The 14,155-nt window shown below is 56.4% G+C and overlaps 3 protein-coding genes across 3 annotated transcripts; 1 reads left to right on the top strand and 2 right to left on the bottom strand.

The window, feature by feature from the left end:
• Positions 1-740: 740 nt before the first annotated feature.
• Positions 741-2,721, top strand: DICSQDRAFT_134846 (Bud-site selection protein). The gene is made up of 5 exons (XM_007363901.1): positions 741-891; positions 960-1,048; positions 1,122-1,194; positions 1,249-2,033; positions 2,175-2,721. Exons 1-5 carry the CDS (start codon positions 772-774, stop codon positions 2,590-2,592), a joined length of 1,485 nt encoding a protein of 494 aa, XP_007363963.1. The 5' UTR covers positions 741-771; the 3' UTR covers positions 2,593-2,721.
• A 33-nt stretch (positions 2,722-2,754) lies between these two features.
• On the bottom strand, positions 2,755-4,332 carry DICSQDRAFT_179383 (uncharacterized protein; the record flags this gene model as incomplete). Its single annotated transcript, XM_007363900.1, has 2 exons — positions 2,755-4,186; positions 4,252-4,332. 2 exons carry the CDS (start codon positions 4,330-4,332, stop codon positions 3,128-3,130), a joined length of 1,140 nt encoding a protein of 379 aa, XP_007363962.1. The 3' UTR covers positions 2,755-3,127.
• A 778-nt stretch (positions 4,333-5,110) lies between these two features.
• Positions 5,111-5,825, bottom strand: DICSQDRAFT_134845 (uncharacterized protein). Its single transcript, XM_007363899.1, has one exon. The coding sequence runs from the start codon at positions 5,733-5,735 to the stop codon at positions 5,304-5,306; it is 432 nt and encodes a 143-aa protein (XP_007363961.1). The 5' UTR covers positions 5,736-5,825; the 3' UTR covers positions 5,111-5,303.
• Between the last annotated feature and the right edge of the window lie 8,330 nt (positions 5,826-14,155).

Genomic DNA, 14,155 nt, shown 5'->3' with positions numbered 1-14,155 from the left:
CACGTTGAAGCCTGGGAGGATGAAGGTGAACTGGAGATACCGCAATAGAGCGTTGTTTATCGCAGCAAAGCTGACGAAGCGATACTTTAGTGGTCAAGTGATGTGGTAGCATCATGAGTGAAAAAGCGATATCATAGTGAGAAAGTGACAGGAGAGTGGTACAGTATTGTTGAATAAGGAAGAAATCTTCCTACTTGCAGTCGAAGCGACCTCGGCGTTTCGACCAAGCTCATGACGGCTAGCATACCATCCCGATCTCGGATCCAAGGACAGGTCGTCGTCTGCTCAGCTGTGTCCTGTTCAATGTCTGCCAAGCCCCTACGCCGCATATATGTTGACCGATATTCGGGGTGGAGAGAAGACGTTGTCATACACCCTTGGTAAGACACACCGTGGGGCAACTAATCGAGTTCGAGACACGGTGCATGTGCGTCACAGCTGTAGCAGTACTAGTGACATTTCCGGGAAATCGCTAGCAGTGTTTGACAAGATCACTCACCTCACGGCGGTTGTTGTTGCAGAATTATCTTCTCGAGAATGCGCAGAGGTCATGCTTGCTGCCCTAGGAAAAACAACTTCAGCGAATCCGTGAAGTTGTGTTGCGCCGGTGATGTCATTGTTAGCACCGTAGGCCCGAGTCAGGCCGGCCCGATGCGCCCAGAAAGGGAACGGAGACGCCGAGGAAAGTTGTCCATGACATTGGCGTGCAGCTTGGCCCTGAATCCATCCTCCCGGCTTGGCTTCCACTCATCTCACTTGCTGTCTAGTACAATGGCGCCTTCAGTGCCCTGTGATGCATCTGGAAAACGCGGAGAGAAGAGGAAGCGACCCTCTATCCGACAGCTTGCAGTCAAGCAGGAATCTCAAGCGGAGGTCATCGCGAAGAAATTGGTGAGTGAGCTTCGACAAGCGAGTGTACAGTGTGTGTAGAGCTTGACGCAGCAAGTCTGTTTGTTAAGCATCATGGGATACACGAAGCGCGCAAAGCCGCAAAGAAGGCGGAGGCGTTCGAGGTTCGCAAGCTGGTGAAGCGGCTGAAGGCTGCACGGTGAGTTCTCGTTGGATTGCTGTCATTGCACCAAGGTTTTACACTGGAATTCACGTTACGCGCTATGCACTAGTTCCCAAAGTGCCAAGGTCAACGTCAAAAGTGACGACCCAGCTGAGATGGAGAAGCAGCTACAAGTGCTGAAGGTACGCATGTCCTCTTCCCCAGCCTCTCCCGTTTTCTCATGGTAAGAATTTCAGCATGCCGATCACGAACAATTTGGCAATACCGCTCTGAGGACCAAGATACTCAAGGACGGGCTGCTGTCTAAGAACGAAGACGTCAAGCGCGCCGTGGAGGACAAGCTTTCGGAGGACCTTGTAGCCCCACAGGAGCCTGGGTCATCCGCGGCAAAGGTCCACGCGCGGCTGCTAAGCTCGAAGATCCTAGCAGATGCCGTGCATACGGTTGTGAACACTTTGAGGGAGGTGCTGAACCCGGAGTCTGTGAAGAAGGACCGGACGGGCGCGGAGGAGAGCGACGAGGAGAGTGAAGCTGCAGAAGAGGAAATCTCAGGACAACCTAAGCAAGGGGGGAAAGTGAAGGCTGAGGAGGCGAGCGATGACGAAGACGAGGAGGACGAGGATGCGGAGAGCGGGAGCCAGGTCGACGCCGACGATGCAGCCTGGGAGTCCGGCACGATTGATGGAGGCGATGACGGCGCCGGCGTGGATTGGGAATCCGGCTCTATCGACGATGATGGTGACATCGCCGTCGCTAACTCTTCAGATGACGATGACGATGGCGAGAGCGAATCGTTCGGCGACTCTGAGGTAGAATCCGACGCGCCTCCAGCCAAGAAAGCAAAACCTTCGGCTACGGACGTGAAGGGCAATTCGAAACCCGGCGCAGCATCTACGTTCCTCCCCTCCCTCTCTGTCGGGTTCACCCGCGGAGACTCAGACGCATCAGACTTCAGCGAGGGCGAAGCAGCCGGCGCCGACGCGCCCCGGAAGAACCGGCGCGGTCAGCGTGCCCGGAGAGCGTACGTATCGCGCCTTTCATGCATTCAATCTAACTTTGCAAACCTTGTCTCCCCATATCTACCACACGCGTTTTACGTTTTTGTCCTCGGCTGCTCTGCCTCCTGGGTGACCATGTTATCTGATGTTGGCTATTTCTGTAGCATCTGGGAGAAGAAGTACGGCAGGAACGCGAACCACGTCAAGAAACAACACGAGGCGCAAGCCCGTGCTCCCCGACCACAACAACAAAAAGGCAGGCCCTATGGAGGTCCGGCCGAGCGCGGCGCGAGGAAGTTCCAGGCTGCTGGGGGAGCACCTCGTCAGGGCCGCGACGCAGGCTACGGGAAGACAAATGCTGACGGTGTGACGCGAGGTCCGGGACAGACACTTGGCGCCTCTAGACATGTCGGGAGCTCGGGGCCGGAGACAAAGAATGCAGGGGCTGGGGGCGGGCGCAGTGGGAAGGGTGCGCAAGGCGAAACACCTTTGCATCCGTCTTGGGAAGCCAAGAAGAGGCTGAAAGAGAAGTTGAATCCTGGTATCAGGCCCGCACAGGGGAAGAAGATTACCTTCTCGTAGAGCATTCGATACACAGCGGGTGTATGTTCTACTCGCGGGCCGATGTCGAGCCGCTTGCGGCAACTCACCTTTGACTTTACTAGCGTACGGGCAGAACACCTGTCGGATGTGCGGAGCGTTGCCGTCCATTCATCAACACGGCATGTATCGACGCTAGAACATGATATATTCGTGACAGTCATGAGAAGAGATCGTCGCAGTCCATGGGAAGTAGGAACAGACTATATACTTGCCTATGATACAGATACAGTGCAGCGGACCGGAATCTCTACGCAAGCATCTAGCAGACAATATTGAGCAGCATGAGTGGAAATTGAGAAAAGCAACAACAGAGCTAATTCCCGAGGCGCAGAGCAGGGACAAGAAAAACTGGTCATATACACAGAGAAGTACCAAAGAAACGGTGACGGAGCAGATCACAATCAGTACGTGAAGCAGCCGGGACTACGATGAAGATAGGTGGAGATGAGAGCATGTGTTAGGAAACGACAAGAAAAGCTAGGCAAGCGGTGACGAGGCACCACATGCCAGGAGGTTACGCGCCGTTCTTCGCGCAGATGTGCCTCTTCCCGTTCCCATTTTGCAGTCGGCAAGGCCGTGAACACCACATCTCCCCGCACTTGGGGCAGCACGGGAAGTTGGAGCCCCGCTTGCCGCATGTCGAGCAAGCGGTCTGTACACGGAACATTGAAGTATTCTCCAGATTCTCGAGAACCGGGTGCAACGACGACTCAGACTTACGACTCTCCCTGACAGGGAGCGTCGTGACGGCGTGAACGGGAGTGGGAGGGCCGGCCGATGAGGGCGCGGTGGGGAAGTATTCAGAACCAGAATAAGAAGAAGGCGTACGGCAGATGGATGGGAGATCGGGCGAGGCGGGCGGGTCGATCGGACTCGCCTCGACAGCCCGCCGGTGCATAGACAGACTGGACAGTGGCGCGTCCGAACGGCGGCGGGGACGATGCGCCAAACTGTGGGAGCGCGGCGTAGATAAGGAACGAGGCTGTGGTGTAGGTTGCGAGGGCACAAAGCGTGACGGCGTCGGCGCACCAGAGAACTCTGCTGGTGGGGCTCCAGCGAGAAGACTACGCAGGCGCGGGCGTGGACTGCTCGTTGGGGTGAAGGAGCCTACAAGCTCCGGGTCGTTCGCGGACTCGCGAGGTTGCACAGGAGCTTTGCTTTGGGTCAACACCGAAGTGAGTATAGAAGGGAGGCGGGCACGGGAGCGGGGCCAAAAGCCAATGGTTGCAGAGGACGCGGCGCGGGCCCGACTGTGCCGTGCCGACGAAGAGCCCAGGACCGCGCTGGGCTCGCCGACGGCGGACGTAGATTGGGTACGGGTATGCCCCGAGGCACGCAGAGGGAATGGAACTTCGGTCCTCTCGCCGACGTTATGTTGTCGGGGGCGGTCATGGTGTATGACGTCTGGTGTACCGGCCGTATTTACGCGAGTGGAAGAAGGGTGGGCGTGCGCTCTCACCCCTGGTGTCGACGCCATGGAATCGCCGTTCCGCGAGGGAATCGGAGGATATTCGGGGGTGACAATGGACAGGAGGGTGCTCTTGCTGCTGCTTTCGCTTGTCGAACCAAACGACTGCAAGTCAGGCAGAGAAGGGTGAGCACGCTGGAAGGGGGCTAGCAGTGTTGGTATGGACGTACCAGATGCAAGCGGCGGCGCTGTTTTTTGTAGGCTGAGGTCGAGAAGGCGGTTTGTGGTGGCTCGCAGATAACGGTGGACATGGTGGACGAGGAGGGTGTTTGCAGGTTCTACAGAGCGGAGGCGTTGGCGATATATGGAGACCGAGGGTGTCACACGACCAAGAAAGAGTTTCCGGGCGCCAACACTGTGCCTGTGTTTTCCTCCGGGCGCCTGTGCTCCCTCCAGTGATCGGACTCTTGGCTGCTTTCGCGACGGCAACGTTCCACTCTTCGGGTCCGATCGAAATGCGTGGCTCTTCTACTTACCGCCGGCATATTTTGGCCACAGCAAGTGGGAACCTCCCCAAGCAATTCCCGTGCCTACGTCTGCTTGCACGACGACTAATCAAATAAAGGCTTTACGGTCGCCTGTGTCCGTGGCCCCACGCTCCAGCTATCTCCCAACGCTTCTCCAACGGTCTCTGATCTCGCTATCTTCGACTTATCAAAGTTCAAACGTAAAGACTTGGCTTCTAGCCGACAAACCTCGGGACCTCTCAAACCATCGGCGTTCATTGGACAGGCCTCAGAAAGCGGCACACGACCAATAATTGAAGACAGACGTGAGAGCAATCATGCGCTTTGAATTCCCAGTGACGGGGGGCCGAAGCAGGCTGATACTCTCGGTACAAGTATAGACATCGTCCTTCCAGCCAAACGAATCTGGGCTGTTCAACTACTGACTTTGGGGTCATATGACAAAGCTTTAGTCGAGCATAAATAGACTACTTGACCGCTGAACCCTCTTCAAAGCACTTTTACGTTACGGTACGACGTCCTGAGCGTCGACACCGCGTTATGGGGAGGTAGGGTTAAGCGTAGCATTCGACTCGTGAAGGCGGAAGCATGTCATAGTTCGTGCAGTGCAATGAAGACGTACAATTGTGTACATGATATAGTAATGCAGCTATAGAGATGGCAGTGATCATATTTCAGCACACCGGCTGTAGCCCTAGAGAGCCTGTCACCAAGGCAATGTCAATGCGAATGACCCCTCTGTATGTAAAGAGTTGTTAAACCACGACAAACGTTGCAGGGTGCGCCTGCAGTACCCGCGAGTCCTGTGCCGCCCTGACAATGCGTCCGTGACAAACGTGAGTGCCTGCGGCGCCAGTCCTGCACTCCCGCGAGCACCACATGTCACCGCACTTCCCGCAATGGGGAAAGTTCGAGCCAGCACGCTTGCAGGTCATGCAAACGCACTGGACGCGGAAGCGCGAGGAGCGTTCGAGCTCCTCGAGCGGGGAAGTGCTCACGGGCGGAAGGTCGTGCACGAGCATGGACTGCGTTTTAGGGGTTGCAGGTGCCTCAGAGGACGATGCCGTGTCCAGAGAGTCGATAGAAGGGGTACGGCTCAATGAGCGCCCAGCAGACCTTGTACGTGAGTGCGGCTCCAACTCCCTGGAACGGGAAGATGAAGGAGAGGACGACGAGGGTCGAGACATCCCTTGCGGGTCAGGTGAGCGGCTCGTGCTCTGTGGCGGCTTGGGCGAGGCTCGGGTAAGCGCACGGGAAGCGCGCCCTTCAAGGTTCGGATGCCCTATGACGGTAATGAGGTGGTCGTGTGCGGACGGGAAGTAGTCGTAGGCCGCCGTCGCAGCGTGGTTCTCGAGATTGATGGAAGATAGAGCTGGGCTTTTGGGGGAAATGGGAAGACCACTTGTGAGCGTTCCAGAGACTCTGGCAGAGGACAAGGATCGTCCCCTCCCCTCCGCTGGCAGGGGCTTTGTTCGGGTGAGGGCGGGGGACTCCTCGATCGACGCGTCCCTAAGATGTACGCGACTGTGTGTGGTCTAGACGGGGCCGATAAGTCGAACCGCGCGGCATCACACTCAATCTGAGATCAAACTCACCCGGGAAGGAGATGATCTAGCTTTGGATCGGACATTGGATGTAGATCTCTGGCTCGTGTGGACATGAGGATGCGTCGTGGCAACTATATCCGTGATCAGAGTTTTTCGGCCAATCAGTGAAGCCCTTTGTGACCGTAGCGACAAGGATCACCTTTAGGAATGCAGCACAAGTGCGTCGATTCAGTACATGCACCGATCTCTCGAAGGAAGTCTTCGAAATGATTGCGGGACGCGGTAGTGCCCGGCCATGTATTCACTGCACGCTGTGAGGAAGAGGAAAGTAAACGTGAGTCGACGGGGATTCTGGACCAGTGATGATGTCATGTAGGACTGACCTTGGGGATAGGTCGAGGGGCGGTTGGCCGGGAGATGGAAGTAGAAGAGGAAGCGGAAGGCATGTCGAGGCTTGGCGAGAAGGTGCTGAAGAAAATCCCTGTGCTGGGCTGAGAACTCTGGGTGAGGTGAGAGAGAGTCGACCTGGGCCTTTGACATTATATACTTTCTAGGGAGGGAGCGCGAATCTGGTATATTTGATGATGTGCGCAAGGTTGAGATCAGACGAGCTGCTCCGAGCTAACACCCCGTGTCCTGGAGGAAGCCCAGTCGCGACTCAGCGGTTGCGCGGTTGCTTTCGGCAGAACTGCGGACGTCCCAAGAGAGGTGCGCGATAAGCCACATCTTGAAGGGTTAGTTATGCGCCCAGCGCTAGTCGTCAGAAGGCCGCTCTGTACCAATTCAGATCGCGCAATCGCTGCTGCTCCGATTCATGAGAGCTCAACAAGCGCTTTCAGGTGACGTGGTGGTCAATAGACCTATTTTGCAATCGAACATCTATTGCACGAGATACCGCGGCGGTTTGAGCTCGAGACTTTTTCCACGACCGTGCCATCATCGCTTCCGTTTTTTGGACGGCGGATGCCTCCCTTAGAGCTGACTTCCCGTCAGAAGAATGGAAAAGCAAGCAAAGTGCCGCTGGAGAGACGAAGAGTGATAGCGAAAGCGGTTCTTGAGCATTCGAGAACACCGGTGGTCAGAGCGTCCTATGACTGAGCTAGATTGTCCAGGTACTCACGAGTTTCAGTCAAACGCCGAGACCTTTACATGACGAAGTTGTCGTGCTTTTTCCGCATGTAGCGGGGTCACTTCACTTGCAGACGAAACCGTCGGACTGTATCAGTATGACAGGTCGAGGATCGCATCGCGACGTCCTGTCACCAAACCAGATGAACGCTTCCTGGGTCTATGAAGGTCCTGGGGTTGCTTGCAACAATAGCTTCGTAGCATGCGTTCACCAAATCTTGCAGCAGGTCGCAGTTCGGCAAGTCGAGTGCATCGAGGCGATGTTTGCGAGCATGCTGACCGAGTGCGCGGCAGCTTGTGGCCACGTGGCCGGCACTCAGCCACACAATTGCTTTCTATGGAACTCTTTCTCACAGCCTATCTAAGCTAACTTTGTCAACTCAGTACGCCATAATCTAGTTTCGTACCTTATACGGCATACGGGAATCTGAGCCGACCTCGGAGGCTGACGAGCAATAGGACTTTTTGGCAGAAACCTCTGACTTCCTCGGTCTAGAAGGAATGTGGCTTGTCTCCTAATTGCTCCGCAATGGCTTCCTGAAGATTTTGCTTACCTTACGCAGGTGCCTTACGTACAAACCTGCTATCATACTACGGATGGCCGCTCGTGTGACATGGTGTACGTCCTTTGTTTCCTCTCGAGAAAGGGTAGTGATGCGTGACAACTTCTTGAACCGTCCGTCAGGGTTGCGTCGCTCTCTATTGCTGGGACTCTCACTGCAAGAGTGGCGAGGGAGAAGAATCGACCATAGCTCCAAATCAGGCCAAGAAACTTGAAAGACCGAGACAAGACTATTGCGGAGCACGCAGCATTCCTGTTCGCAGCGCAAATGCAAATCATGAACCTTCCATGGACGACTACAGCACCTAGTTCAGGGCTTACAGATCATCACATGCAAGCCTTCACGGAGCATCGCGACAGGCTCTTCTGACTCCACACGATGCCCGCCATACGCGCACGACGCAGCAGGTGATGCGCGGGCGTCGAAGATGGGCTTCTGCAGAGCTGGAGCATCCGCGTGCCTGTCGGGAAATAAGGAGCGTTCCATTCGCGATATCTCGGAATGAGGGGCCCGCAGTGGCTGGGACTTGAGATGGGAACGAACGTTCGAACGTTCGTCGGATCGTCGACCTTGAAAATGGATCCTATACATTGAGTGTGTGCGCCCTCCGTGGGCTCACTCGGAGATGCATGGGTAGCGTGCTCTTTGTGCCGTAGATCATCCATGGTCGTGCTGGATAATGCCCATCGGAGTGCCTGAGGTAACAAACCGATGTTAGTTTGCAGCATATCATTTCGCACGCTGCACAAGCGGATGAGACGAAGACTGGGTAAGCACGGAGATCATGCTTAATTGTTACGTCGCCGCACTTCTTATGCTTTCCAGGCATTTTTTTTACACTATCGGACGCGAGAGCACCTCCGTCATATGGTCGTCATAGCTCTTGCTCTGCAAGGATACATGATGCTAGTGGTCCGCCTTGATGCTGGTCAGGATGTACGATGCTCCCTCGCGTACGGTTACGCTGTCCACAATGCTAGGTGAGTGTGCACGTCGGTGAGTAGTCAAGATCTCCACGAACGTGCGACTGAGCTGTTCTGGATCCTGCAGAATGCGCCCTGCACTGGTTGCCATCTCCACAGCGCTCCCGTGAAGAAGGGCGAGGATGTCGCAATCCACGACTTGGCCGGGTGGGACGTGTGGACGAAATTTGGTGGCTAGGATGTGGCAGCCGTTTCATTTCCTGGGCCTCGGCTGAGGAATCGCCGTTCGGTTAGCGCAACACGTTCATGGAGCTCTAGATCCCGCTGAGTATTCTGTGACATGCGTCGCTTCTGCTCCTAGGTCCAGCGCCCCTACCAGATGCGCGTATGGCTGCGGCAAGTCGAGCATCTTCGGAATGCTACGGGACTGTCGTGTACTCAACGTCATCTGCCTTCGACTACCCGTCTTCCCTTTTTCATCTCCGAGCTGTCTAGCGCTCGCAGGTGTCAGCCATGTGCAGGCACGCGCAACGAGGTCTTCCGTCTGAACTTAGAAGCGAGTAGGGGGCAGGTAAAGTAAGCGCTTCCCTCGTTTGAGCAGCAGGACAGACAGAAGCATTGACTGCAGCAGGGATTAAGAATTCGGGATTCGACGCGGGATCCTCTTGGGCTGGACTATACAGAGGTTCTTAGAAACCAAGTTGGTCTCCAGCATCAGTGCTCATTGAAGTTTTGAAGCAACACGCAAAGCTTTAGCCAAGCAAAACTGTGGACGGCCACTACTGGCGATGTTCGCGGCTTACCCTTCTTGTGCCGCAGGGGCGATGCTCACCGAGGTCCGCTCGCACTCGCCGAACACACAATGAGGGTGGGAAGGGATACACGAGGCACAAATCGCCGCTACTGCTTCGCAACCCCTGGCAGGAAGGAACTACCGTACGCAGCGCGCGCTATCGATAGTGTCGGTTCCCGATCTCATTCCCTCGCTCTGTTCGTAAGCGACCCTTGCGAAAAAACTGGCTGATTACCAGATTTCGCGAACAGTCACACGACCGTCGGGTTCTGCTTGGCGCAATGAGGGGTCGAGCATTGCTACCCGTTGACTGAGAATGGAACGGACTGTGTGCGTAGTGGTCGTGTGCCGGTGAAGCTGCGCAGCCGGAAGCCTCGTGTAGGTGTGCCGGTAACGAGATCGCTTCCGCCTTGCGTGCTCATTGGACGAGACACCCTGAACCCCGAGGACATTTGGGTGTCACACGACCAGTATTGTGCCACTGGGCTTTTGGGTTGCTTGGGCGGAGTGCCCAACGGCAGGAGTAGTGCTGCTGGAGGTGCGCTGATGAACGAACATTAAGTATGTCTCGAGCCTTAGCTGAGACGATCTGACCTTCTGTATGTCGCGAGGATCCCAGTTTGACACACTACATCCTTGTGCAGACCTCTGGAATGGAAGCCCATAAGCTCCTACCGGCGTCGGAGGACGAAGTCGAGTCCCTGGTAGCAAGGGTAAGGTAGGGATCCGCCAAAGAATCGGCGTTGATGATTGGCGTCTTTTCTGTTGCTCTGTGGATCGTGCCGGTGTGCGAGCTCTTCTAACTTGTAGGGCGACCACTTCGTATGAACACATCCGAAGTACTTCGTATCACCGCGGTATGGGGCATGCTTACCAGGACTGGTTGTTCTCTTCGTGTGAGAACCGCACGCCTCTATCACAAAGTAGCCCGTCCATCCCCGTCTTCCGTCCGTTGCGTGCAAGCCTAGACCCATCACATGTTCGCCAGTGAAGAACGCTGCTGTTCTTTCCTGACGATCCACAGCATACACGCAATCATGCTGGTTGGCCATCGCGGTGATGCTTGGCATTACATTGTGACCGTTGTACTTCGTGCATGAGCTGGGACATTGCGTAGGATGGGATGAAAGTGGTTTAGAGAAAAGCCCCGGACGCGGGGCGACGCGTTGATTGACGGGTAGTGGTCACGTGCGTGTTAGAAGGCGACAAAGCGATTGCCTTTCTCGAAGTCAACGTCAACCACGGTGGCTGCTGCCTCCAGCTTCCTTCCGACGCTATGGACGGCATTCCCGCCCGCCCAGCGGAGAAACCGCCGCCTTACCGACCGCCGCTGATCACGCCGTCTGCTTCTCCCCCTGTCTCTCGAGTTTGGCAGCCCAAGGACAAGCCTCCGCCTTCCAAGCGACCTAGACTCTCATCCACGCCATCTAGTTCAAGTTCTGTTCGACCACCTTCTTCGTCTTCTGGCTGGAGCGATTTGCGTTTGGAATCAAGTAGCCGTCTCTTCCAGTTCTGGGACCAGCTTGCAGGGCGCTACAACAAGCCCTTGGATGAAGACGACATCGTCGACCTTCGGGAGCTCAAGATCATTAAAGATCGTGGGATCACCCGCTCTGCTGCTACCAGCTATAGCATCGGCTCTCTCCTTCTTCCAGAAGCGGATCCCGAAGATACCAGGAGCGAGGATGCAGAAACCGAGGCTACTGGGGATGCGGAAGGGGACGGAGAGGAGGAATCTGCCGATGAACTGGACCTCATCTCACCCCCGGCCGTGCCGGTGAAACTGGAGTACTATAAGACCTGGTATGTGCCACCCGCGGACGAGACCAACCCCGAGGATGCCGAAGCATTCAGGGAATTTGAGGAGGCAGAAAAGAAGCGCAGGGAACTGTTTGGAGACGACGACAACGAAGAGGAGGAGGAGGAGGAGATCGCCGTGACTGGATTAGAGGAGGAAGAGCATGATCTCAGCGACCACCCTGAGCAAGTAGATGAACAGGAGACGGACAATGCTGCTTTAGGACGGGAGCATGGAGGCTGTTCCCCCAGTGCGAAACGCCAACTACAGCGTCGCAAGTCGAAACCCATCAAACCTGCCGACGACGATTCTTCTGAAGACGAACTTGCAGCGTGGGACATCGACGACACACCTCTTCCTCCGCGCCGTTCTGTTCCTCCTCCGGACGACATCATCGATTTGACCGTATCACGCTCGCCCTCCCCTGCGCCAGCTCCTCGTGATCGTGAACGGCCACAGCCTCGGGCTTCTAGGACACAAAAACGCGAGCCTTCTCGGGCGCGTTCTAAACCAAGGCCACTCCCGCAGTCTACGGGAAAGCGCGCCCAAAATCCCGAGCGACCTTCTTCTCCTGAACAGGTGCTGCAGTTGCTCACACCACCACGCTCTTCTTCCTCTACCGCTGACAGTGTCCCGATCTCGCAACAAGACGAATCTCCAGCATCTCGGGCTGACACGCCTAGTCCCAAACTCCCTAAGCCCCGCCCGCGGTACACGCCGCGTCTACGTCCTCCCAGCGAGGACGATGATAATGTACATGAGAGGCTTCCGTCCCTTGATCTCGGTGAGCGCACGGCCTCGCAGTATACCTTCCCTGTCGGCCCTCCCAAGAAGGCAAAGAAACTTCCACGTCTAAAGCCCGAGGTCGTTATCACAACCGTACCTAGACGGTTAAAGGGACGAACGCCTTTTGTTCGGCAGCCCTCACCAGAGCCAGCGTCTTCTGCTAGTATGGCTGCTGTCAAACGCAAGAGCGCTAAAGGCAAGGAGAAGGAAACTGCAGTAGCCGAGCCCGCTCGACCGGGAAGCCCATCGAGAGTCCCGAAACCTGCACGCTCTCAATCACAGCCCCGAGCCCCGACGAGAGAGCCGACAGATGGGTCGAGTTCCCCTCAACCTCCACCACCATCCAGAGGTAGGAAGCGCCAGAGGGTCTCTTCCCTGTCGTCGTTGTCAGACGGCTCGCCTGCGAAGGCTGTCTCCCCAGAACCCCCTCCAGCTGCGCCAAGCGCTACCAGAAAGCAGCCCATTGCGCGGGGTAGTGTTAGGTCTGGCTATTCATCTGATGTTCCTCCAACGACGTCGTCGCCCCTTCAAACAGACGATGAAGACGGTATGTTGCGACGCCTGTCAAACTACATCTCGGTGCTGAAGACGATCGTACAGAAAAAGAGCCTGCCAAGGGTTCGGGCCGTAGTCACTCCCGCACAAGAAGCCAGGTCGTCCCACAAGGGCCGTCGTCTCGCCCGATATACCCACCTGTATTCCCTCTGTACACCCCACGACATGATGACTCCGGTTCGTCTGCGAGCAACAGTCGTTATCTTTCTGACCGGGATGAACGACACACTCCGTTTCCTGTCCTCCAAGACGCACAGGCACAATACGCTATGGCTCAGGCATGGCACAGTCTGTCGTATCTTATGGCTTCGGGAGCCTTTCAACCTCCGCCGCCCCCATCGGGCCCTGGTTACCCTCCAGGTCTTCCCTTCCCGCCAGTGCCATGGCCGCCCTACACCCCCAGCCATCGTCGTCACAACACCGTCCCATCACACTTTCTGGCCACATCATCCTCTTCCGAGGCTGGTCCTTCTCGATCATCGACATATTCTACGCCCACACATCATCCGCACCCGTACCCATACTCGTATGACCCCCGCTTCTCGAATAGTACGCTCCCGCCGTCCTCGCCGATCCCTTCGTCGTCTTCTCCCAATTCGTCGCCGATTCTCCGTCCGGCATCCGTGCCGCCGGGACAACGCAGCCGGTCCCGAGGCCGCCGTGTCTCGTTCAAGCTAGACGACAACGATAGACCGTTGCCGCCCACCCCATCCCAGAACAACAATGATGTTGACAGCGATGACGAGCCTTTGTCGTCGCTGGCGCGGAGACGCGGCGCAAGCGCTTCAACTTCTGCTGCTGCGTCAGGACAGACGTCTGCCGCGAAGGGGAAGGGGAAGGGGAAAGCTCGGGCCGAAACGCCTCGCCGCGAAGAAGAGGATGAGCGGCCCGCTCGTGGACGCCCTCCACCGCCGCGGGCGCGTACGCCTGGCCCGCCGTCGCAACGCGAGATGAGTGTGCCACGCGCATTGTCGGGCAAGGGTTCCTCTTCGACCAAGGAGCCCAAGTCCGCGTCGAAACGCAAGGGTTGAGTTGGCCGGCGAGGATGGACTGGGGATGCAGAACAAGCGTGCGTAGGTTCCTTAATCTTATTAGTATCTTCGCCGTGTAACACGATTCGCTTGCTTTCGTCGCTGTATCCGTACTCTGAAGTCTGTGCTGTGATCTCTGTGTGTGTACGTCTGTGATGTGTTGACCGACAATACATGGGTTGGGAGGGTTGATGCGGTCCTGGTGGAATGATCACATCTTGCAGATCCCGGGGCAGAGCGGCCGGGCTGCGGGGTCAGGATTAGGGCAGATTGCCATATTGGGGACTCACCACCTGCGAACGCTGCAGAGAATTTGCTCCGCAAACATCCGTCAACAGATCCCTGACTCGAGACCCCACACGACCTCTGCCTCCACACGTTTCTGCCTACCCGTATAGCCTACTTTTCTTCGCAACAATCGTCCGCGCTTGACCCACGACCCACGACGGACGCACGCCTCCTTCCCGGGACATTATTCGAATC

The sequence above is a fragment of the Dichomitus squalens genome, assembly GCF_000275845.1.
Source record: "Dichomitus squalens LYAD-421 SS1 unplaced genomic scaffold DICSQscaffold_7, whole genome shotgun sequence".
Lineage (NCBI taxonomy): Eukaryota > Fungi > Basidiomycota > Agaricomycetes > Polyporales > Polyporaceae > Dichomitus > Dichomitus squalens.
The sequence above is the reverse complement of the archived record's forward strand: the minus strand, read 5'-3'. Positions and strand labels throughout refer to the sequence as shown.